Genomic DNA, 26,317 nt, shown 5'->3' on the forward strand with positions numbered 1-26,317 from the left:
CGTCGTGGAAGTCTTGCTGATGCTGAGCGAACGTCCTTAAGTTATAGGTTAGCTTCTTAACCCTTGTTTTTTCCACTGACATCGTGTTTCACTCTGGAGGTCTACCGATGCACGCACAATATCACACGAACAGCACTTTGCAGAGTGTATTTAAACTAGTCTTCAACAGCTGAGCCGATTAACTCTTTGCTTACCATCGATAGGTTAAATGTTCGATTGCTGGATGTTTTCGAAAGTCTTCGGCGTTAGTCGATTTTAATTCTTATTGCCTAACATTCATGGGTGCATCTAACGTTAAAATAGAGTTTGTTGTCTGCCATGTCCATTTGCTTCTTGCCATTAGAAGTACCATCACGCCGACTTAATTTTTCTTGCGTTCTCTCTAATTACTAAATTATACGGGTTTTGTCGGAATGAGCACTGAGAAGTCGAATCCACACTCTTGCTTAGAAATGAAATACACGCATTTCAACTGCCACTTCATTTTTACCACACTATTTGTTTGGAAGGCTTCATTAGCATGTTGGCTTCGAAGGATTAGCAATGTTTATATATTTTTAATAAATTTTATAGTACACAAATTTTAAATGTTCACCACCATCCGTTAGGCATCCTTTTTTTATTCCACGATTACCTCCACACCCTGATATTTTGTTTATTAAACAAACACACGTATGTGTAAATGAACTTGGTATGTGGACAACGACCCCGACCGTTCTGAACTGGTGGAAAGTTAAATTTATTACATCAAAACGAGAAGAGAGAGAACATAAGTTTGGGAATGCCGTAGATTTATCCTAATTCTGTTACTTATTGAAGAATGAAGTCGAATAATGTTCAACGTTTACCGAGCGGTTAGTGTATGTGCTCTCCAGCCAAAAGGCTGCGGGTTCGAATCTTGCCGTGGGCATGGATGTTTGTGATTGTCTGTGGAAATACTGGTAGTGGTGATGGCGGGCGGCAGATGGCGTTGGTGTAGGTTAGTTGTAGTTGGTGGAGATAGAGAGAGATATAGGTGTCCTCCCTCGATGGGTCTTTGGACTCCCTGGAGGTGTCGCATAATAATAATAATATTCATCGTTTTAATCACGAAACAGTGGAGATACTGGTTGGATGGGCGAAGAAAATTGTTTCTGTTGAGAGAATGGGTGGTTTGTGAGCTTTACGCTCGCCCTTTGGAAACTGTAGGTTTAGGCGTTATCAGATGATAGGATGGCTTTTGTGCTTCTAACGATCTCTTTGATTATAATCTGTTTGATGAGTTGGTTGCAGTGCATGACGTCATCTGCGAAGTACTGCACTGATATTCAGTGAAGAAGAGATGTCTGGGATGTACAGGGTGGCCATAAATTAACTTTCCCTCTTTGGAGGCATCTATAACTAAAACTAATACACGGAATGAGACCACATTTTATATTGAGACTTTCGAAGGCATGGGGAGATGAATTCCGCGAAAACAAGATTTAGTACCAAAAGCCGCCGATAGGGGAAAATTTGGCGCCGTGGTTTTTGGCTTTGTACAGGTGTTAGTGGGGGGGATGGTTCTTAGCACATTTCAGGCATTTGTTCTCTACTTTGCAGAGTCTTTGAGCATGGCCAAATTTCTGGCACCTGTGGCATTGACCAGAAGATGCCCGTTTTCGGAGTGGCTCTGAGGTGATCCGGAGTCCACAGACTGATGTTAAATCATAAATATTTTTATAGGCTTTATGGATTTCTACTAAAACCAGACGCATAGGGGTTTTGTCCGCTCTAGTCATTCTGCTGATCTTAATAGGTTGCAGGTCCTGGTGGCGGAGGTCAGCCTCTGTTTCATCTGTGGTTATGTCCCCTGTGACACCCTGGAGGACCACCTTCAGATTCTTCTCCGAGCCGAGAGAGAAGGTGTGGAGTGAGGAAAGGTGGAGTATTCTTTTGTCAGTTTCCTGTAGTCTGTTACAGTAGCCGGCTGGATCTTGATACCATCATCCATGTTCTTGGCCGAGAGATACTGTATCTGTGAGTCTGTCATGGTGACCTTAAGTGTGTCCATCTTTTCTTCTACCGGACGACGATCGGTGGCACCTTCTCTTTCGGGGAGGCCGAGGGATTGGAACTGGGAGTATTTTCTTCCATACCGAAGTCAATGGGCGGCTTTGTGCTTCTTGCGCGCACGCACCCTTCAAAGTCTCGTGGAGACTGCAACTGAGTAATGAACTCCTCACTTATATCGTCCGGGTTATCTTCTGTGACTGCAGAGGGTGGGAAAGTGTCAAAAAGCTTAACTTTTCCTTGTCAGTTATCACTCAGCAGTTTTTCCAGTCTGAGGAATTCATTATAAACCTCCCCGAAAATGGTCTCGTTCAGAGGTTTTGCCATGGTAAAGATACGATCGAGCAAATTACAATAATCCTGTGGATTTGGAAGATCCACTTGCAAATCCCGTAGACACACGCTGGTGTCTACCAGCAGAAGGAAAGTTATAATTTAGTATGCCTAGTAAATAGGCTTAGAAGATGATTTCTGATGGAACTAAAGATTTTGAAAGTAAAGTATTTACTCACCTAAAACTTACAAAAACTTTGCGTAGTCAAAATGCTTTATCAGCAGGTGCTAACATAATTCTCATCACTAAGCATAAATCGCTAAAAACATTATCAATCAAATTCGCAATTCACCATCAATAATACACGAAACTAACACGCGAGCAGCCATCTTTTGAAAAACATGAAAATTCATTTACTGAAATAAGAGCCAGCAGGCTTCACTTCGGCGAAGTAAAATTATTCAATATTGAATACCACATTATTTCTTAGCCGGATAAGAAACTCAAAGATAGGAAATCTAATCTAAGAGTTTCATGCCGAATATGGAAAACTATAAAGATCGGCGAGTCCAAGCGTAAGCCAACACCTGGTAGTGCAATGCTAGGGCGACTCGTAGTAGAGGTGGAGTAAGCTCCGATCCCTGTTCTTAGTAAATTCCCATAATGTAAAACACAGCTCCTAGGAGATGTATTATTGTTCTACATTATGAGAGAAGGTCACTACCCAGACCGGTTTCGACGTTTTTTGAGGTGTCTCATCAGTGAGTTGATAGACCTAGATGTAAATACTAAGGTTTCAATAGTCAGCTTATTTCTTTACTGTACGAGTTGCCAAAAGGTGCACAAATACAATTACTGAAAATAGAGTCAACAGGCTTCACTTCGGCGAAGTAAAATTATTCAAATTATTTCAGTAATTCTATTTGTGCACCTTTTGGCAACTCGTACAGTAAAGAAATAAGCTGACTATTGAAACCTTAGTATTTACATCTAGGTCTATCGACTCACTGATGAGACCTCAAAATAGGGCGAAATCGGTCTGGGTAGTGACCTTCTCTCATAATGTAGAACAATAATACATCTCCTAGGAGCTGTGTTTTACATTATGGGAATTTACTAAGAACAGGGATCGGAGCTTACCCTACCTTTACTACGAGTCGCCCTAGCATTGCACTACCAGGTGTTGGCTTACGCTTGGACTCGCCGATCTTTATAGTTTTCTATATTCGGCATGAAACTCTTAGATTAGATTTCCTATCTTTGAGTTTCTTATTTGGATAAGAAATAATGTGGTATTCAACATCCACTTAATTTTAAATAATAAAAATTCATACTCAAAACTTTTGTGACTGGATGGACCTCAATCCCGTGGATTATAATCCCCTCATCTCTATGAAAAATAGCTTAATTTAATGAGAGTTTATCGAGCACCTGGCTTACACATTTTAGGGCAGTGTGGGAGCGTCTGTACCGATGAGCAGGGCTGCTTTCGGACGCTTGTGTTTCCACCTATCGTTTTTATCGTAGTTAGATGAGTTGATTGGGATGATTAGCTGCTTTGGTGAAATACGTAATGGCAGTATCACGGAGAAACATGTGAATATCCGAAATGTCAACATCTCGGTGGAGGAGAATATTCCTGACAAACCACGGAGCATTGAATATCATGCGGAGACATTTGTTCTGGATAACCTGTAGCTTTTTGATGTTGCCAGGAGAGGTGCGATCCCAAGCCGCTGATCCATAAGTTAATGTGGGTCTAACGATTGCTTAGTAGATCCGTAATTTGTTTTCGGTGCTGACACAGCTTCTTCGGTTGAGAAGAGAGTAAAGTTGCATAATTGCGGAGTTTGACTTGCTGCAGGCATAATGGATATGAGAGTTCAAGTCGAGACGGTTATCTACTTGAATACCTAGATATTTGGTGCTGGATTTCCATGGGAAAGCTGTGTTGAAAAGCTTGACTTCTCTGTAGTGGGATGCCTACTGTCTTGTGAAGAGAATGGCAGTGCTTTTGTCAGCATTCACAGCTATTCTCCATTTCCTGAGCCATTTTTCTAGGTTTGTTGCTGCGGTTTGTAACCGCTGCGTAGCTAAGTACGGTCTGAGAGATCTACTGAGAATTTCTCTCATCCGCATAGCAAGCTATGGTAGTTGATGTCGTGCCAGGGACGTCAGCAACAAAGATGTTAAAAAGCAGTGGCGAGAGCAACGAGCCTTGGGGAACACCCGCAGTGATTCTTTTCGAAGAGGATTTGAGTCCTCTTAACTTGACCTGAAATTTTCGGTTTTTTAGAAAGGAGTCAATAAGCTTAGTAAGGTATTGTGGAGCGTTGGCTGTAAACAATTTATAGATGAGGCCTTTGTGCCAAACCTTATCGAAGGCTTTTGCAGCATCTAAAAAGATAGCTCCTGTATTATGTTGTCGCCAACTAAAACCGGTTGTGATGAATTCCGTGAATCTGTTGTGTAGTACTGTGCCCGGTTCGATTGAGGATGACTTTTTCTGCAATTTTCCCCAAACATGAAAGGAGACTGATGGGTCTGTAACTTTGTGGTAATTAAGCGCTTTTCCTGGATTATCAAATAATTTAATCTGAGTATTGCATTTACAATGGCTACCAAATGCATGACAGTTTTGTGCGGAAGGGCCTTAATAGTCTTGTTAGTAATCTCATCAGGACCGGAGGCCTTTTTTGTTATTAAGTTTTCTAATTCTTGAGTTGACTTCTTTAGGCGAGCTGTAGCAAATATTTTCACGGCTGCAGGCTTGACAAAGCGCAATATGAACGCGTCGGTGGATTTTCTCAATGAAGGGCAGGTTCGCATATACGTAGTTGGGACTGCACTGAAGTTCTAATGCATCTACAAGAGCCTCTGCCTTTTCAACGTCCCTATAAACTATACATCTTTCTCCGTGGATGGGCTGGATATTGGAACGATCTGTACGGAGAGCTTTTGCCAGTTTCAATAAAGGGTTATCTTCAGCTTTCAGGGAACAAGGTTTTCTTTCCCATTGCTGATTTCTGTAGTTAAGGAAGGAAGTTTGATGCTCTATTCAGCTCTCGGCGGTCTTGAGGAGATAGCGTGCTGTGGAAAACGGCGTCTGATTTTGTTTTTGTTTCTGATTGGAGCAAGGATTTCTTCTGGAAGTAGGTTTGCTTGATCCTGGGTGGAAACAGAAGAGGCTGCCGCTAAGCCAATTTGAATTTTGTTTTCTAGGTTGTTGACTGCCGCGTCAATTTCTTCACGGGAGGAGATATTTGGTACTGAATCTATGATGGTGTTGATTATAGCCTTGAATTTTGTGAAATTAGTAAAGGATTGACTGGGTATGAGTTCCGGATCCTCTCCTAGTTGTACTGGGTTGTGGTGTGAACTGAGGTCGTTAAGCACTTGCAGCTGGAATTGATGAGATGTGTTTTTGAATATAGCTATATCTAATACATCAGGCCTTCCGTGTGTTCCATAGTGTGTTGGTTCACTTGGACCTGCGATATTTCTCAGCCTAGCAAAATTGTGATGGAATTTTCCGTTGTAATTGTATCACCTGCTATTCCATAAGGGATGCTTTGAATTTAGATCTCCTGCCACTATTGTTGCTTCCGTAGTGTCAAGCAGCTGAGAGAGATCAGAGGATAGCAGAGTTCTGCCAGGAGGGTTATAAATAGAAAATTTTTCAAAATGCCAGCATTAATGGTGTGAATTTCTATGCGTTTTTTCCAATTAGTTGTAGGGATCGCTTTTATTTCATTGTAACGGATGTTTTTCTTGATAAAGATTGCAGTACTTCCACCTCTAGCATTGGGCCTGTCATTTCTGATTAAAGAGTAATTCCTCAGCTTGGGATTATCAAAGGGCAGTAGATGAGTCTCATTGATTAATAGGATATCAATTTTGAAGTGATTAGCAAATTCTTGAAGTTCTATAATGTTGTTACTGAGTCCATTAGCATTCCAGAATGCGACCTGTATGGAATTTATTGTGATAGCCGGATTATCCATTAATGATTGAGAATATGACTTGGGTATTTTAAGAAATGTGTTTGTATCAGCTTGGTTGGGATTTGATTTGCTAAAATCTGTTAGCATTTCTCCTAAGATGGCGGGAAGCATCGCGGCGGAGTGTTGACTGCTTGGTGTAGTTTCTGCTGATTTGGTGTGTGAGGAAACCACTGAGGCGTACGATCTGTTACTTGTAGAAGCTCGCAAAGGGTTTTCTTGTGTAGGAGGTGTAGCATGCTTCTGGATTGATGGGACTCCTGTTTCTCTAGCTTTAGATATATTAGATGGATGGGATGAGCAACCTTTTGTAATTCACCCGGCGAATTACAAAGGTTGCTCATCCACATTTAACGCACCTGTAAAATCTCCACAAAATCTCGTTTTTACAAAATCTTGTAAAATCTCGCACGTTAAATCTCCACATTTAACGCACTTGTACTCTGCTCTACAAAGCTTCTGTGCATGCCCATACTTCTGGCAGCAGTAGCATTGACCTGCAGATGTCTTCCTTCTGAGAGGCTCTGTCTTAATCACTAGGTTGCAGACAACTCTTAGGTCATATATTTCTCTCTGGTCTTTACTAATTTCAACTAAAACCAGGGGCATGGGACGTTTGTCTGCAACGGTACATGCGCGAAACTTTTATAGGTTTTAAGCTTTGTGACTTGAGGTCAGCGGCTATTTCCTCTGATGTTACTGTTTCCACTAGACCTCTGATGACTACCTTTTAAGTTTTTCTCGCTTTTTAGTTGGAATGTATGATATGGAATTTTCAGCTCGTCCATAAATTTAGTAAGCCGACGGTAGTCCGATGCTCCTGGTTGAACGCAGACCTTCATCTGAATTTTTAGCAGAGGTGAACTTGATTTCAGTGTTCTTCATCACCTCTGCTACTGTCGACCATTTGTCTTTAGATCTTAGAATCACTGGTGGAATTCTTTCTTTGGGCTGAGCTGCAGTGTTCCCTGAAGCTGCTCTTTCAACGGGCTGTACTGATGTGTTCATCTGTGCTATCCTATCTTTGGGCTGAGCCTCTGCTTCCACTGTTGTTTCAGGTTCTGTAGCTGGAGATTCCGTCTTACGCTTTTTTCTACTGACCACTTGGTAGTCTGTAGAGTCATCTTAGTCCACTAGGGGCTGGTCGATAGCTGGCGACATAATCTCCTTGGTGTTATCTTGAGAAGTGCTGGAAAGTGGATCAGGGGGTTGGTAGTCCTCTGATTCGACTTCAGTAATCTCGTGGATCTCTACCCTACCGGGCCACTTGGAGTTAAGGAGGTATCCAACATGGTTGAAAACTGCAAGGAGTTCCTTCAAGTCATCATATGGAGTATTCATGATTACGCCTAATCTGTAGTTCGAAGAGCGTTTCGCGTGGAACAGGACCTGCCTTGTCCCTTCCTACCACCGCGTGTAGTTCGACAGTGGAAATCTCCTTTTTAAAGGCGGAAGACAACTGCCGGGCACTGGGCAGGGAACAGGAGAGCGCCTGAGAAAATTTTAGTAAGATAAAATCTTACTTTGCACAAAATATAACTGCAAGAACGCTGTGTTGAAGATCACTCATCTGCCTGACATATTGAAAAGCTCACTATCAATGCAAAAAATCAAAATTTCCGTAATCAACTCGTAATCCATGGATCACTACTTTAATCAAAACCTTCAAAACTCGTAATCTCACTCAATGAAAATTCATGCTTAAAACTTATCGTAAAGAAACGGGATTGTGCGCAGAGCGAACGGCAGTGAAAGTCTATTGACGAATTGTAAATGCAAGTAATTCTGAAGGTTAACGAGCCGGTTGAAATTCGCTGTTTATATTTCGTTTGATTGGGATGTGTGATCAGAGCTGTGGAATTTATTTTTTGAGTAGTTCACCGGAATTCTGATAAACCGAAACATTTGAACTTTGCGAATTTTGCTCTGCTTGCGTTATTCTTCTTTCATCCTCCCCCCCCCCTCGTTTGTTTGCAGTTCTGAAAAGGGCGCGAATCGTTGTAAGTATCGTGTGGCTGTTATTTCTTTCTTTTTACAAGTCGGTCGCTAGCAGGCGCTGCATCGATAGTAAATACCGAGCAGGTCACAACAGAAATGGCGGTAGGTCAAATTTGCCGGCAAATACATCACACTGTCAGTCTGCACTGCTCTGCGGTATCGCATGTCATACTTTCGAAGATAAAAAGCACGAGAGGGAAGGTGGGGGAGCGGCTTCATGCACAGGAAGAACGCAGGAAAACGTGTTTCTCCTCCGCTGCGGGTGGGGCTGAAGTTGTGGGAGGACAAATAAAGAAGGGACCTTGGACGATTCTTCCACTGCAGCTTGGCGCCAGCACCAGGCTAGCTTGCTGCACGAGTTCTTTGGTGGTGGCGACCTTTAACACGTTTTTCACACAGGACCTCTTTATTGGGTTAGCGACCAGAATGTGCAGCGACCTCTAAGACGCCAACACCGATTAACCGGAGTCGGAACGCAACTTAGCAGAAACCGTGTCGTCTAATATTTGAAACAGCGAGGGTGTTTTCTGAAATATAAATAAAGACATTTTTTCCCATCTTGCGAGAGGGGACTTGTAGCGTTCCCCTTTCATGGTGAACAATCACAAGCCGGCACTCAAATGCCGCTCACTGGAGAGTTTCATTAAACGGAACTGAATTTGCTGTGTGTGTGCGCGCTCAATCAGGACATTTTCAGTTCACATTGGCTAAAATAAGGTGCGCGTGTTAGAGCGATTTCTATATAATATAATAAGAATCGGAAGCGTGTAGTTGCAGAGACATTTTTGTTTGCAGAAATGACTTAAAAGTGAGTTGACGTAATGTGAATGGCGAGTGGTCCGAGTTGCGAAGGTAGCGGAAATTTGAATTTTGATTTTCTGCTCATGAAATCGTGGGTCGATCAAAATTTTTCCTTTGGAGAAATTTCGTGTTTAAAAACCCAGAAGTGGGACGCCACCAAATGAATGAATTGGTGACCTTTAACTCGCAAAGTTCAATACAAATCTTGCTGCCAGTGAACACGAGTAGAATGAATTTTATTGCATTACAATATTTTACATAATTCTTTACAGAAAATCCAGACTGGATATTACACAGCTCATACATAGTGAACATTTTTTTTTTTTTTTTTTAATGTCTGAGATCATAATCCGAACCGCATTTTTCCGAAAGTTCTACCAAAGTTTTCTAATTCTTCCGACGATCAGTTTTGGAGCATCGCATACAACCGATGGAGCACTTTCACACAGGAGTCGTTGAGTTAGATGACTATGAAATGTGCTTATTTTTAATTAATCCGGGGGGGGGGGCTTTACTAGGGCCTTGAAGTGTTTTCGCGGTAGGAATGGGGAACTCCCCAGTTTCTCGGGACAAGGAGAGGGTTGGGGGATGTCACCATTAAACGAGACTCTTTTAAGGGTTGAAAATGTGCGGCGGAATTTTCTTAGCGTTTTTCAAACAGACCTCATTCCAGCCATAGAGCGAATGAAAGAGAATTGCCATCGGATATTAGGGAAAAGCATCAAACTTGTACAGGGACTTCTTGCCAACTTGATTAGTGGATCCGCTCTCCAACCAACAGGCTGTGGATTAGAATTTTAGTGTGGCATGCGTGCATGTTCGAGTCTTTGGGGAGGACTCGAACTGTCTGGTGCTAAACCACCACCCTGCTCACTTGAAAAATTCGTCTGACCCCTGGAACAGGATCATCTGGCCCTAAGTCCACTCCGGAGCTAATGTAATGTTGGTTAATTAATGTGGATGAAAATCGCCCAAGCGATCAGTGTGCAGAGAAATTAACTGTTGGCTGTCTGATCGATCGGTATCAGAACTACGTACAAAAAAAGGATGGTCGCCAGATTAGATCGCGTCCTGAGGCAAACAATTAAATATTCCCCTTGATGGATTATAAGACAAAAATATAAGAAAATCTCCAATTGGTATTTTGTATTTATTACAAGAGAAGCATTAATGCAAAACGATTACATAATAATATTAATTAAATGTTTGCTCTACGGGGATATCGCACAATAAAGCTGTTTATAAGCTTCTCTAAATTTAAATTATAAGCTATGGCCGCCTCTATCGATATCTTTCTTGGGCCATTGCTGTTCGCAAATAATTTTTAATCGGTTGGGAAAACTTCTTTCCGGAAGTATTCGCAACGCTAACAGGACTTGTTAGCGCAGCGACGGCGCCTAGCCCCAATAAGGCTGAACGAACGAGCGCCCTTATTAAGCCGAGCTGTGAGGCAGGCTGCTTCTATGCTACACCCTGTCGACGGTACTGGATGGCAACAAGTGCAGACTCTCTCTCTCTCTCTCCTCTCTCTCCACACACACAACAACTACGACTACTGACCTTGAGCAGCTGCGATAAACACGTTTACCAGTCGGACGGGACGAATCATGCCCCGTTTGTGGGAAGAACACTTTTATCAACGTTGAGGGTTGGAACACAGGGACTGTTTGTAAAGTGAATCGTAGTTATTGCAGATGGAGGGTGGGATTTATAGCCGGTAGGTAGTACGATGCTGTGTCGCTTTTATGAAAACTGCAAAAAACAATAAAATATATTCTTTTTTTTTAATCTGAATTTTTCGTCATTGATCCGTTGTTGTAGTAAACGGAGCGGTTGGAATAAAGGAAAAAAAAGCAATTAAAATATTGACAAACGTAAGCAAAATTTTCGTTCCATTAATGATAACTCGCGGCGGTGAATTGTAACTACTTGAAATAGCAACTAATTTTAAAGCGCCGAGGATAATATCGGCACACGGTGCTGCAGCTTTTTTTTTTTTTTTTTTTTGATCTCACCATAAAATATTAATTCAAAAAATGTCAAATCAGCACACGCTGATAACTGTCCGCCGAGAACAGCGGCTGTTTCGTGGAGTGAGTGAGACGAACAGTTTTTCACGTTAAAATCGCCAAGATCTGCCAACACCTCACGAATCGCGACTGCATTGAGGTAGAACTTTCGGATTGCACTTCGGAAAAGGGGAAGCTTGTGTTTTCAAATAATTTTAATATTTAAACTTATCTTAAAATTTAAAAAAAAAAATCTTCATCGTGATTAAGTGCAAAAAAATACTTTAAATCAAAGAATTTTATTCTTGGATTTTGTTTTGGAAGGTATTATTCACACAATATCAGAATGAAGTACGTGATTAAAAATGTCATTCAGCAAGCGATAAAAACATCAAAATTGCGCGCATGAAAATACAGTTATATTAATCATCAGAACAGTTTTACGCTGATTTTCAACATTGACGTGTTTCGTGTATGACCCACGACGTCTGTTTCTTTTCCCGGAAGTTCAGTAAACAATAAATTAAAAGTATAAAATCATGAATGCAAATTTATATTTACATGACATGCAACAAGTTTAATTTGAAAATAGTACTAAATAAGACAGACTATACTTGAAAATCATACAAACGCAAACGAACTGACGCATCTCAGTGTGGCACCAGCACGGGTGATGTTTTGTTCTTCTTTTAAAAAAGAAATACGATCATTTAATGCTGCAAGAAACACAACTCGACGCGCTTTCATCTCATTCGATATACTGCCGAATAGTTTATTATTTTTCTCTCTCTCTCTGGCCAACGCTCAACTTAAACTTGTCGTCTTGCTACGATGTTAACTCGGCTTTGCTTCAAAGCCGATCTTCGGACGTAATAATTACTTCTATCCTAGCTAATAGAGAAATGGCAACAGATTATATCCCTCTTGCTCAGCACGTGTGAAATTTGCTCCCTTTGAATCCGCTTTGAACACACGTAAACGGCCAGCTTCGTTCAAAAACCCAATCTCGATGCTTATTGGAGTAATTTATGACCTGCGCAAGATAAACGGAACTCGAACAGAATAGAGCATCTCCAAGCAGAGAAATGGTGTCGCCACTACCGTCTACAACGGAGAAGTGGGGAGGGGATCAAAATCGAAATAGCCCATTCTTATGCGTTTGCTTTCACGGCATCTATTCATTTTATATTTTATTTGGGGAAAAAAAAAAAAAAAAGTCCTAACCTGAGATCTATAATGGCTGAAAGCCATTTACCGGCATAGAACTTAGTTCTATGCCAGTTATCTTAGTTCGCTAACTGACACTTCTCAAGAAACGTTTCATTACTGAGAAATGAGGCCATCTCTAAATTAAACTGTTTTCTAATTAGTTGAACGAGTTTTCAGGGAGTGAACGCGGCAGACTCGCGATCAGGTAGAGGATCTTCATGAGTTCTCAGCTATCGCGCATTTGTTTATAGAAAACTCGGACGCCTCAGTTTTTATTACAAACCGACCCGAAACTAGAAGTGGTAGAATTATCCCGGGACAAGGTGACGTCGTAGAGGATGTCATCGCATCTTTTAGAGAGATGGCAACTGGCCTCGGATGAGAGCACCCTGAAGTCCTCTTTGACAATGCGCGTATAGGAGGGTAATGTCCTTTCGTTCCATTCCTTCACGTAACACTTCAGGAAATGCACGTTTTTAAATTAGAATTGCAACTTGCGAGAGGCCCGCAGACGCGTGTTCTGTAACGTTCCGTTTTTAAGTTTAAATTATTATTTCAGGCAGAATAGTAATGCTACTTAAGAGGACTTAAAGATATCACTGCAGCCGTATCAACGTCCCAAGCAAAGTCACGAGACCGATTTTATTAAGGCGCGGTTGGCAACGTCGTTGTTTTTGTTTGGAACGAGTTGCATTCCGTGAGGTGGTGCGGCGCACGTCTCGTCGATTGTCATAGAGTGAAACAATTTTTTTTTTAATTGAAAGAAAAATTCTGAAGTTACTCGAATGCCAAATTATGTTAACGAAGGCGGCAGAAGTCAAATTTTTGAATGGGGGAAGCGTTTTTTTTTTAATTCGAATAATAAGGACAGCGACTTCGAGGGCCCCTAAACACACAGGGCAGCCAAAGGACCGAAACACGGGGAATTGGTTGGAATGAAACAAATGTTTGGCCATTGTGATGACGACAGCGAAAGATGGCGAATCTCACGAAAAGGAGGAATTTTTAGGGAAGAAAATTCTTAAGCATCTGCCATTCACTGCGTTTCTTTCATCTTTCAAGTCCGCAGATTAAAATAAAAAGTCCATGAAGATGTCGAGAAACGTATAACCGCATTTTGAACTGGTTCGGAAAGCGGGGGGGGGGGGGTATTATTCGCGTTGACCAAATAAGATGAAACGGAGACCGCGGAAATTAAATTCCTTCAGCGGGAACCGGAGCATGTTCACGTTTCACTTTCGCACAGGAATTAATAATCGGAACCGAAATGAAATATTAACCCGAAACGGCCACTGGAGATTGTTTTCGTCGGAGGCTGAACGTGGTGGCAGTTAATCGAATTTTCGATAATCAGCGACATTGTTACTGCCTACAGTTGATCACGAAACGCTCCAGTCGGGGTCCACCGCTTTAGTAAGTTTTCAGTTTCGGAGGGATTGGCTTTGCTCTTACTCCGTCATAATACGAGTCGGAACTTTCGGACGAATTTGTTTCTGTAAGACATGCGTAACAACCTCGAACGTGTTCAGTACAAGCATTACACATTCCTCAGGGCAAGATTTTTTTGTTTTCTTTTTTTTTTTTTCCTGCTGTTACGTCCAAGCGAAGCGATCGTAGGAAACGTAGAGAGAATCATCTTTTGATGACCTTAATGAAATGAGAATCGATTCGTTGGTGATGACAAAGGAAACGCATTTCAGACGTCCTAGTTGGAGACATCTTTGTTGGCGTAATCAGACAGGGTCAGATTTCGGACTGACCTTTGTCCATAAGTGGTGATCTACACTATACTCTGTACAATATTTACAAGGGCGTTTGTCGTCCAATGTCTCTTAACTGCCTACGAAATGGTTCGGTATAATCCCCCCCCCCCCCAAAAAAAGTGTCACTGTAAAACACCAACTAAAATCTTCCAATTGGAAGAAGTCGCAAATTTCACAAAGCGAACAAAAATTCTCGGTTTGTTGTTGTTCTGCAGAAAGACGTCCTTTTAGTGCGTGGAGAATCACAGATGACTTCACTTATACAGCAAAAATACTCGCGTCAGGTGAGCTTGACTGTGGCGTTTTCACTACACGCCCTCATTCTATATTTAAAAAAAAAAAAAAAAAAAACTTCAGTCAAGTTGGCATTCGTTGCTTCCGCTCCGAAGAGCTCTTCTTTTGATCTTCTTCCATTCCGCCACTCTGGGTGCGCAGTGCAGCACCGGGTTCCCAAGCATCCATCTTCCCAGGAAGAGGAACTCCCCGCTTCCTATTTTAGTGCCGCACTTGAGCGGCCTGTGCACAGTGCCGTATTTCGAGTTAGTCCATAAGTGCGGGCGACTGTTCCTCAATATCTTGGACGCTCGGACGGTTATTTCGGATCTCTGGATGGCTTCGTTGTGGTAAAGACCACTTATGGTTCCTTGCACCACTGAAACGAAACAAATGAAAATGTATCAATTTTTGCATTTAATCACATCAAAAAGGAAAAGCGAACTCTTCCGTCTCTTTTAAAGTATGCTATTAACAGGAAAAGAGTAACACTTTTCATCTCCAACTCTGTCGAAAAATAGGAATTCCCATCAGTTTATCCAAATACTTAGTATTCCCTTCTCTGGCAATATTCAATTGGCACGTGTTAAATGCTCAATTCTGGTTGGTTTGTTAAATTTCTACTGAGGAGCTTCACCTTAATAAAAGTCCTTCAGCTGAAATAAGTTTCGGAATGCAGTAAATGTTTAACGTGGATCATCTTTTTCAAATTCTGCTGACGCACGAACCAAGTGTAAACAGATTTAAGGAGCAAATGGGGACAATTTTAATCAATAAAATAAGCACGAAAGAGCCACGAATGGACTAATGATGCCTTTCCCAGTCAAGCTAAACCCCACCCTGTGGTAAGGCCTGTTTCCACAAACGGAGCTCCAGCGAGGCATTACCGCATTAAAAGCACGCGCTCCATAACCCGAGGAAATGCCGAATAGATCGCCGCTCCGTTTGTTGAGAATCTCTGGTTTCTGCCCTTTCTCCCTGTGTTCTGCCACACAGTAGGAGTGGTGGTGGTGGAGAAATCCTCTCCACAGGCCAGCCCCCAAATAATCAGCTGCGAATAATCTCGATGCGAGGAACCTTCATAAGGGCGTTTTGACTGAAGATGAGTTAGCTGGTCTCATACAGAGGAGAATGTTTTCTTCAGGTTTTTCCTCTTACTTAACACGCCGACTGGCCTCACAGCCTTAATTGCCTTGTCTATAATTCCCAAAGAACCAACAACTAATCAAGCATAAAATAAAATAATATACCCAGAAATATTCTAAAAATCACAAAATTCCATTAAAAAACCTTCCATGTAGATGCGTTTCGTCATCATTTTCCAGATACGATTTGTTGTTCATCACTGAATCTCGAGTGACGTCATCTTCGGCTTAGCTGACATTATCACAGTACACGTGCCTTCGGTCAGAAAGGTGGAACATGTTATCAGACCTGGAATCTCCTTTATATGATCTGCTTCGGCCTAAGATTTCACTTCCTTGTCTTTACCGCTTTTCTAATTCTCGCGAAAATACTGGCCTTCTTGATTATCTCTTTGAGTCGTTGACTCAAACAGTAAGATAATCTGCCTTGGAGCTTTCAACTGGCTCTCCTTCACTAACTTTGCAGACCGAACAGCAAGAGAAGCCGAATTGTTGCAGTCCGTGATGACCAACCCACCAGAATTCCAAATAATCCTCACCATCCTCCACCTTCTCCCAACGCTCTAGACTTTTTTTTTTCTTTGCAGATCATCTTTCTCCTATCCGATCACATCCTACGGAACCAATTAGAAAGTTGCCAATTAGGATGGATTTCAGGATTTCTCTGCATCCTTTCCATGGTCTGGGCAAACACTTGCTCGTTCAGGTCTAATACCCGAAATTAATTTTCTTGGGATGAGTGTCTTCACCCCTACTAAACTTACTCTTCCCTCGGACTTATCCAAGCTAAAAATGCAGCGTACGCATACTGGTTCAAGACAAAAACTTCAGACCTAAGAGCTGCAAGAAATAAACAAATCTAAAGCAGACTTTATGAGGTAAAATGGACCAAGTTTTCCTCATTTAAATAGGAGTCGAGTCTTCTGGTGTCTTGCCAAGGTTGGTGAGCTAAACGTCTGCCCTTTTAGCCTCTTAATTCTGATACACTAATAGCAACATCTCCTAAAGATGTCGGATCTCTTGACATCAGCCAGCTTCTTCAACTCTTGTTTAGATGACCAAGACAACCCACCCATTATTCCACAAACCACCCTCGCTATACCTCCTCTGATCAGAAGGACAAGAAAATATTCATTAGCCTTGATACTAACAAGTTCCTAGGCCCACATGGTACTCTCCAGTTGTATTAAGAGAACTAACACCCACCTCGTATCGCCTTTACAAGCTGCCCTACGTGCACGGCATCTGTCTAACAGAATGAAGGCAAGCTTTTATTCAGGCCGTTCCTAAAATGGGAGATGAGCCAACCAACAAACGATTGTCCATCTCGAAAATAATCGAAACAACCACCTAGAGATTCATCGGCTAATTAGTGATCCCCAATATGGATCCTGCCATTCTCTTTCTACAGCAGAACACCTCGCTTATCTACCCTTGGTGGGAAAAGTTAGCAAAGAGGTTTGCTGTAGAATGAGATAGCATGGAAAGATTTCGAAAATTTCACGTGGTCGCTCTTGATACTTTCCATGTCGTATTATGATTCCTCCCCCCCCTGCCCTTTGTGAGTAGATTACCAGTTTCCGCTCTAGTTTTCCGTTGTATGTCATGGTGGATTTTTTCATCAATGCCGGAGTATCTCAAGGCGCTGTGCTTTCCTCTGCATTCTTCTTCTTCCTAATGATATTTGTTCACTAACGTCCAATTCTGTTCGTTGAGTTGCTGATGACAGCATTCCTCCTCATCATTCACAAAACCTTACACTAGTGATATGACAAAAACTTCAAGATCTTCCATGGCCTTAAATGCCGCCGACCCTCTAGCTATTGTCAAGCGGGGTGAATGTAATTTAGTGAATTTTAATCCCACCACGATACAATCCTGCCTTATTTCCCAGAAGAACGATCATGCCTCCCCCAGTTTCATAACATTCTTCTTCTTCTTACCAACTAAGATAAGTTTCTTTTCTCGGGCTGACTTTTACATCCAGCCTATCCTGGCATAAACACATCACGTCCATACTTTTCAGCCGCCATAAAGCTTGGCATTCTTTTTCGTTCTAAACATTTGAACGAAACATCCGGATGCGTGAGAACTAACCTGTTCTCACATCCGGGTGCTATACCTTCCTCAGGATATATTCCTTCGGAAGAGAGCTATTTGCTCAATAGATGACCCTTCTCTCCATCCATTCGCTTTCCCCTAGACGTTCTGTTTCTTCATTGTTTTTGAACAAATAAGTATTTTCAGAGATGTTGCTGCACTGAACTGGCTACCACCATTCCTCAGCTTCCCCCTATTCGTGTACGAATACGAGGGCCGATAAACATTCACATTCGGTTTAGCGCCAAACCCACAAAACCAATTTCTCATCCCCTTCCTTCATTCCTTTACCATTTCCCCTAATGCATTCAACCTCCATATCTTCAAGAAACACATTAATATGCTCCTTTCTTCTTCACTCGTCCACGCAAGGCACCGTGGTCCCGAGACCTCGCCTAGGTGGAAGTAATATTTAAGAAGAAAAAAGTAAAATGAACAGCTCTGTTTTGGCGAGGAGCAACAGCGTTATTGAGTGCCGACCGCAAATGTAATGATGACGAGGTGAGTGACAAACTCACTGACTGGATGCTTGTTGATAAGAGAAGCGAAATATCTGACGACAAGGTGGGGTGGCACGAGGATATTTTTACAAGGAGCACAGTTAAAGGACATGACAGACAGGATTCTTGGCGAGGTACAAAAGGGCACGCTCTTTCTTGCTGACACAAATGGTACAGCAAACAAATATCGCGTCAAAGGGATAGTTATGATAATCTCATTACGAAGAGTTTGGTTTGCTTATCAAACTATGCAATATTCTGCGTAGCCATCATAGCAGGGAAGAGACGAAAACGGATTCATCCGTGAATTAATACGGCAAGAATCCTTTAAAACGCGGTGTAAAACTGCTGCGAGGATGAAATTTCTTCGTTGGAGAAAGGAAAGTATGCCGTAGGGGGTGGGTAAAAGCGTTATCATCATGATAAGTGCCTCTCTTACCCGAGCAAGAATATAATCAAGGGGAGAGGGACTACGAACTCGGACGAAAAGATCTATAAGCGAATACTTTGGTGTGCTGGGGGACACTTGCCAGTGAAACTAAGAATAATTCTGTTGCTAACCAGGAGAGGAATTTCAGTCTGAAGTCAATAGACAGGACTTCCTTGAAGGTTGATTAGGGATTGTGCAAAGCAAAGAAGTATCCTTTCCGGTACTTCCTTCGTTGCTTTATCACGAACGATCAGGAGCACAAACCTTGCCACAGTTTTCTTAAGCAAGACCTGGTGTCATTTTAATATTGAGGAATTTGAATGTGGAGCTGAAGCAACGTGCAGACAGGAAGGGCATGCCAAGATGATACACAATCAGTATCCCGATTAGTAGGATGCTAATTGGCTTATAGTAGGTTTTTCTGGATCTGTTACCCTTTTTGCACCAACATGGCGCATTCCACAAGAGGAGGAGGAAGTACGACGATCTCGTACTCGCTTCTGATGTGATGAACTCTCACGTTACAGAACCACTCGCAGGTGGTGATCGCATTTTTCTTCTCTGGAGTACGTGTGGTTACGAAGGCAAGGCATACTTTTCGAAGGAAAATTAAGATGATCTGAGGAAACTCTTAAGGGAGCTGAATCGGACTGACATTGGGTGGATTCAGTGTTAATGGGAAGTGATAGACGAAATTATGCGTTCGAGTGCAATCAGCTTTGTCACTTCAGATGCAATCCGAAATGGCTGCTTGACAAGGAACCCTGGAGTGAATTACCTTCATGACCCTACTCGTACATAAAGGCAGCCGACTGCACGTTAATTGTCTCGTTATCCCCCAAAGCGCACTTAATTTCAGAGTTGCGATGCATTGTGGGTCACTATCCAGACCGGTTTCGAACTTTCCTCATTGGGAACCAGACCCAGGAAGATATTACTGAAGTTAAATCGTTGCAGAATTCTATTATAATTTTACTTTGCAACCAAGCGAAAAAAATACTTAATACAGCTATTTCTGATCTGCAGTATTAAAAAAAAAAAAAATGCGTTGATGCTCCACTTGACTACTTGCAGGTGGGAAATATGTGATTTGTGCTTTGATCAATGCAGAAGCATTGATTATACTTCCTACATCAAATATTTTCTTTTAAATGATGGTTACGTGAGCATTCATAGAATAACAGCCTTGATTTAGAAGAAAAACAGAACTGGTTTAGAAGAACAGCTTTAAGTTTGTCGTGGTCAAAAGACGGCAAGTTATTTCTCGCATGAAAATGTTTATCGTTCGGTGAGAAAAACTCACTTACCAAAATCGCTGGCACAGTAAAGCCGAAGGATCTCCTCACTTCTGCACGGACGGCATTCTGCAAGAAAATACATCACTTTTAAAAAAACATGAAATATATTTTTAAAATTTTAGCAAATTTTTCGCGCGAAGTAAGATGAGAAGTTCATTCAGCAGACAGTCGTACACTGAGAAAGCTTCGGAGCACAAATCGAATCGCTCATTAAAGATCGCAAACATCAAATAAGATTTCACTTTTTAACTTTTTGCGGGGAGGACAAGTGCGAATGGAAGCATCCTAAAAGACGGCGCTTGCTCGCTAGAGTAGAATTCGAGGCCTATTTAATTCTCCCTACAGCACTGTTAGTGCTGTAGAGGCATGCGGATGAAGCTGCCTCTATCTGAAAGCCGTAAAGGAGTTTTTTTGTAAACGGGAAAATAACTGCTGCGGATAAGACTTTCCTTGGTTGATTATTATTGCCAGTTTAAAGTAAAAGTCGTAAGCAATACAAAAAAGAAATCGATTTCATTTAGACCCGTAATGTTGCATGCAGTTTATTTCTCCCCATTTTTATTTAAAAATATTTTTACTCAAATATTAATCATACCCAGTGATTTTTTTTTCTTGGGAAAAAACGTGTCGGTACTCATTCTTGACTAACAGAAGAAATTGAAAATTAAAACAATACGAAAAGAAAACTAAAAAAAAAAAAGTACCGATAGTGTTACTTGATAGTGTGATAATGTTTTTTTAGAATAAAAACAAATTAGAAGATGAAACAGTTTATTAGGCGTAAATTTATTCTACAAGGGTATAAAAATAACTGAAATGTATATGATGATAATTTTTATTTAAAATATATTAAGTTCTCATCAAGCACAATATGCCGACTTCGTTCCTTATGATTTGTGTGTAGTGCTGAATGACGCTTCCTGAGCAGCCATGAATCGACATCTTTTGCTGGATCGCAGCGGATCAACGGAGGATCTGCAATTTTGATGAATGGTAGTGAAGATTTTCTTTTCTTCATCGACGAAGCTCTGGTTGGGCTGCGATCAGATCATTTGGAAAATCCTCGTTCACCTTCATTTGTTGAAATTAGTATCGTACTCGGAGCGTTCATTAAATGCTTATTTTTTATTTTATTATTATTATTTCTTTGAAACCGTCTGTTCAGTTAGATATTCCCGAAATCCACGAACTGCATCTTTCATTTAACTGAAGTCGAATTCATAATCCTCTAATTTCACTCTCACCCGATGTCACGTGACAGTAATATCTTCGGGCCGGTGTTGATCAACTACTCGAGCCGTCGCTGCCAAATCAGTATTTTTACCGTTCAACAGCCTGCCCTTTACGGATTACTTCCAAGTTCTGCTTTCAGATCGATTGGAGATTTATTTCTGTAATCAGTCCAGCGAAGTGATGCTCCTTGAAGTCGTAGATTTTCTTTTGTAAACTGTCCCGGAAGCGTTTGTTTTTCATGAAAGGCCGTACAACAACTTCTATTTTCTTTATTCGCCCTGTAGAGATCTACATTCCGTTCCCGCAATTCCAAACTTAGCTCTGATTATTCCCGAAGACCATCAACATTAAACTCAAGTCTAATGGAAATTTTTCTCCGTGTGTCTTTCTTTTTGGTCTCGATCTCAATCATTTTTGTTTCTTGAAAATGATTACCTAACGTTTCTTGGAAGTTATTTTCCACTTGGTTAGACTATAATCAATTTATTTTAATCCTTTATCCAAGTGTAAGCAAACAAAGTTTGCGCCTAAGGTATCTTCAGGACTGAGGCAACTCATGGTAAAGGTGGACCAAGCTCTCATCACTCCTTGTCTCAGCATCTCCCATAATACAAAGCACATCTCCTTGCAGATATGTATAATGCTATGCATTAAGGGAAGGTCCACTACCCAGACCTGTTTCGACCTTGAGCTTGGTCCACCTTTACCACGAGTTGCCTCAGTCCTGAAGATACCTTAAGGCGCAAACTTTGTTTGCTTGCACTTGGATAAAGGATTAAACTAAATTGATTATACCTAACGTTTCATAGTTGTTCGAAACGGCCCGAAAATGCGATGTTACCCATCGCGTGCTTAGAATTCCCCCAATTGTAATACAGTAGTTCGATATCAAGCGAGTTTGCGCACACTTGCAATTCTCTGGCATTTTTTGGCGACGCGCTATAGATAACAAAGTTTGCTTTAAATCTATTGATATCTGTAACGGATTTCACGGCATCAGCAATCGGTAGTTCTGATCGGTGATTAGCGCAAAATTAATGAATTTTTCTTTCATTAGTTTAGTAACTCCATTTTTACGATCCATCTAACACCTGTCCCATCACGTGCAACGCAAAGCGAGATACAGTGCGACCTGAGCAGAGCATCAAACATCCCTTTTGCAGTAACACTTTCCGGTTCGATCAAGGTCGAAAGACAAATTTACGGCTCACCTAATTCCACTCTTCAATAGAAAAGTTTGAATGCGCGTGATTGAAGAGATTTGTTACTCAGATTAAAAAGGTTTGTTTGATTATCGTATTTGCTCATGGTTGCATAGTGAGGAGGGGGGGGGGAATGCGTAAAGCAATCAACCGTGTTTAGTTGATTTACAGCTAATCGGGTAATAAATAATGACTATGCCGATTGGATGGCTTCTCGTAAGCGGTGATGTCAGTTTGCCTCATTAATTCAGTTCAACTGCGCCGATAATCCTTCAATGCTCCCAATCAGGAAGTATGTCGCTTTCCGAACTTGAGCACACCAGCGACTAATCGTCAGTAAGCATTTATAAATCGAAGTCTCTACCAACATTTCTTGTTTTGTTATTTGGAGACGCGTAGTACTCTTATGAACGCGGAAGAACATGCAAATAAAACTGAAGGATGCTCCGCAAGTTGAAATTTGGTCCACCATTCTGAACGCAAAGTGCTGCTCTCGAGACCATTCTCGTTATGCAGACGTTCGCAGATAGTACAGCGCGCGGATCAGAATGTTTCTCTGCGTTTCGTACACCTGTTTGCTTTCAACCCTATTAGCCGTGGTGGATGCTGTCGACCAACCGGACCTTTCCGCATCGTTGACATCTTCCAAGGAAGAACTATACAGAATTGCCTATATTTGAAAATTGTTTAATTTTCAAATACTCGGCGTAGCTTTAAACATTATTTAAATTCTTCACTGCGATGAAGCATGCTCTCCTGTCGGAAATTGTCGCCCTTCTGATAAAAATGGAAGCATAAAGACACATGACCTCTGAATTTATGGGACATATTTTTTCATAACACTTTTGTGACAAATGACACACAGGCTTACCCCATTTTCAATAAAGAAGTGCTTGCTGTTCCATTCATCATTAAACCTTCTTCCTTCATCTGCAACTTTACGTTTTTTTTTTACAAATACGCATCCTCTGAAAATAATAGTTGGTGTTATTGAATTATATTAAAAGACAGACCAGGGAACGCGACTGCAAAAGTGCGCCAAAATCTCGGTTGTTGTCGGATGAAGTCGCCTTTGTCATCCCCACTCATGATGACTGACACGGTTGACTCGCGCCAAGCTGCACGGCGATATCACGAAGTAAATTATTTTGAATTTATTATTCATATTATGAAATGTATTATTTAAATAATTTAACATGCTGGCCACGTGTCATGTAAGTATGGTCAACCTTTTATGGGCCGCAAAAATGCGTTTTTGGGGCGCATGCGGCCCGCCGGTTGCCGACCCCCTGCTCTAGAGCGTTTATTGCCAAAGCAACGACGATCTTCCGTTCATACGCTCCCATCAGCAATAAATGAACGCTTCCCTCTATCAGGCTGCTGCTGAAAAGGTCGACACCCTCTACGAACCTAACTCGGGTCCCTAACGGTAAAAATTCTAAACAGAAGTAATTCCTTGGGTTCATCTCTTGGGAAGTTTTATAATTTTCATAGAAATCTGCACCGCTCAGTTTACGTATCGAAATCGGGCGAGGCTGGTACTAGGAGGAGGACAGACTCCGGATGCTTTTATTGGATGCTTTTAGCAATCAGAGGACCTTGCGAAAATTGTTAAGTGATCCACCTCAAGCTCATAAGGAGGACTGTTTTTCACTTTACCAACGGGAAAAAAAATCAATCTGTTCATTCCGTCTTTTATTATATTTGTTGAAGTACGCACAAGCGAAGGAACTCGGCAGTTCGTCGTGTGCCCAACAAATGATGTGAACTTCCCAAGCCGCGTGGCGCCCTCTGAAGCTGCTGGGCATCGGGCTTGGGGTGAGGGAAACAACTGGTTTGGTGGGTGTGAAATATCAGAGCAGTTTTTAGACGAGGTGGAGGAGTGGGGAGATAAAGCCCTTTCGGCTGTCAGTTGATGACCCTCTCCGTCCCCCCATTTCCCCGAAAATCCCTGGGAAAGGGAGCCACGCAATCTGGGCGTTGCTTCCTAACGTGAGATCGCTATTAATTTTTGCCCCATCCAGGGGAGTCGACAGGTCAGGCTCGAGAAATGATTGCTGTTCTCCCCCAGAAATAGGATGTGCACGGACCTCAAGTCCGGTACGATACTGCGAAAAGTTGTGATGGACGTGTTTCTCTACGGCTGAGGTGGCCAGAGCCGATACACGAACACCGGCAAGATAACAAACAGCACTCCGGGGTATCGGCAGTGCAAAAGGAACCTTCGGGAAAGGTTCCTTTTTGATGTATTAAGTATTATGATCGCCACACTAAAACGATCCAAGAATGGACTTTTCTGTAAAATTATGAAATCGGGCTTCGGCATATTTGACGAGCGAGCATTTCCTTTCAGTGTTGCTAAGTTAAGTTTCATCTCCCAATTCTCGTCTGGAATTTTCCGTGTGCAGGATTTCCACCGTCGAAAATCAATTTTTCTTCCTCCTTTCAAGACTCCAGTAATTTACGGACCAGAGAAAGCTGCTTCGTTTTTATTTCATCTTAAAATAAACTTTGTTCAAGAAGTTCATGCACGCTTTCAAAGAACGTGTTTGAGTATGTGTTAAAATATCTGCTTTCCAGAAAGCAGTCCGCCTCTATTGCATGTTTCGCATTTCGCGCGTGAACACGTATATCGTGTTATTAACACTAGAAATGCTACGCACTGTTGAAGGGGAACACGACAACTGGGCGACGGAATAAAAGATCAAATATGCAATTCTATTCTGTTGATCTATTACCGGGTAAATTTAAATAATAGTTTTTCGAGAAACGAGTTAAAAGAACGGTATAAACATAAAATTTGAAAACTCTCGCTTATAATTAAGCTTATTTTTATTGTATAGAAGTTATATTGAAATTTCCATACAAAAAATGAGTCAGCTAGTTAATATATATTTTCGTTTATATCATATGTCATAATTTGTAGGATCGTTTAAGAAAGAGATGGTTAAAAAGAGTGGTCCGAAAATGATTTAAAAATGAAAAGCTATAATTGCACAGTATTAAAATAAAGAAAAAACATAGTTTTTATAAATTCATTTATTAATATTATTTTATAGTTAGCAAACATATTTACACATGTTATACATTATATATACATTAAAACAAAAAAGTATATGAAATTCAAAACAATTTTTTTGAATTTATTAATTCATGCCGGCAAAGGTTGGTCGATTGGTAGATCCTCTGCTACTAATGGCTCAGTTAAGTAAGTTTGAGCGCGGTTAGTAGTTGGGAGGGGACCAATCGTTCGATGCTGTTGGCACACTCTCCCTCGACGAGTCTTTGGACTCCCTGGAGGTGTCTAATAATAATATTATAGTTATATGCAATACCACGTAAATATTCTGTTATACTAGTGGTGGTGATCGGCGGTAGATTGCGTTGGTGTGGATGATAAAAGTAGTTGCGGTTCGTTGTAGTTGGTGGAGAGGAGAGTTGTGGAGTAAGTGCCCTCCCTCGATGAGTCTTTGGACTCCCTGGAGGTGTCATGTAACGATAATAGTATTTTCTCTATCGTAATTAATAACTTTTTTCAAAATTCTTTGGTCAGCTTCATCGTAACGTCTCCGTTTGTGCTGATGTTGAAAACTTGCTACTGCTCTTTCATAATCAACATAATGTTTTTTTTTTTAATTTTTTTGTAGTCCATTTATAAAAATCCAGAAATTTGGATGACTGCTGCCAAAGCTCAGTTGCAGTTTTCGATGACAGGCTTCCGCAAAATTATTTGTCCTATGGCTTCCATTTATTGTTCTTTGGTACACAGACCAAACGTTTGAGGGAAAAATCGGTGGAGCCCTGGTTCTATTATTCCTTAGACGAGCTATGTATGCGTTCGTTAGACCGTTCTAAAATTCCAATTTTAGAACGGTTTACGTTCTAAAATTCCATTGGATAAATGATTGGATATTGGATAATATTCATTGGATAAATGATTCTCAAGTTCAGAAATAGCGTAAATTATATCTTGTTCTGGAACGAAAGCAAGCGAAGTGATCATTTTTGAATTTGAAGCGAATTGCGCATCAGAATTGTATCTGGTTAAAA

General features: G+C 41.3%; 1 protein-coding gene and 1 long non-coding RNA gene across 2 annotated transcripts in view; one reads left to right on the forward strand and one right to left on the reverse strand.

Annotated features, from left to right (window-relative positions):
• Positions 1-26,317, forward strand: part of LOC150102848 (uncharacterized) — a 219,378-nt gene that overhangs the window by 51,138 nt on the left and 141,923 nt on the right. The window lies entirely within an intron of this gene.
• Positions 14,440-26,317, reverse strand: part of LOC150102849 (meteorin-like protein) — a 45,438-nt gene continuing 33,560 nt past the window's right edge. Inside the window, exons 3-4 of the mRNA XM_090397342.1 lie at positions 19,842-19,898; positions 14,440-14,738 (exon numbers count right to left, since the gene is read on the reverse strand). Coding sequence (XP_090253468.1) covers positions 14,440-14,738; positions 19,842-19,898 — 356 coding nt within the window. The remainder of the gene's footprint in view (positions 14,739-19,841; positions 19,899-26,317) is intronic.

The sequence above is a fragment of the Typopeltis vanoorti genome, chromosome 9, assembly GCF_054136105.1.
Source record: "Typopeltis vanoorti isolate ZY-2024b chromosome 9, IOZ_Tvanoo_1.0, whole genome shotgun sequence".
Classification (NCBI taxonomy): Eukaryota; Metazoa; Arthropoda; class Arachnida; order Uropygi; family Thelyphonidae; genus Typopeltis; species Typopeltis vanoorti.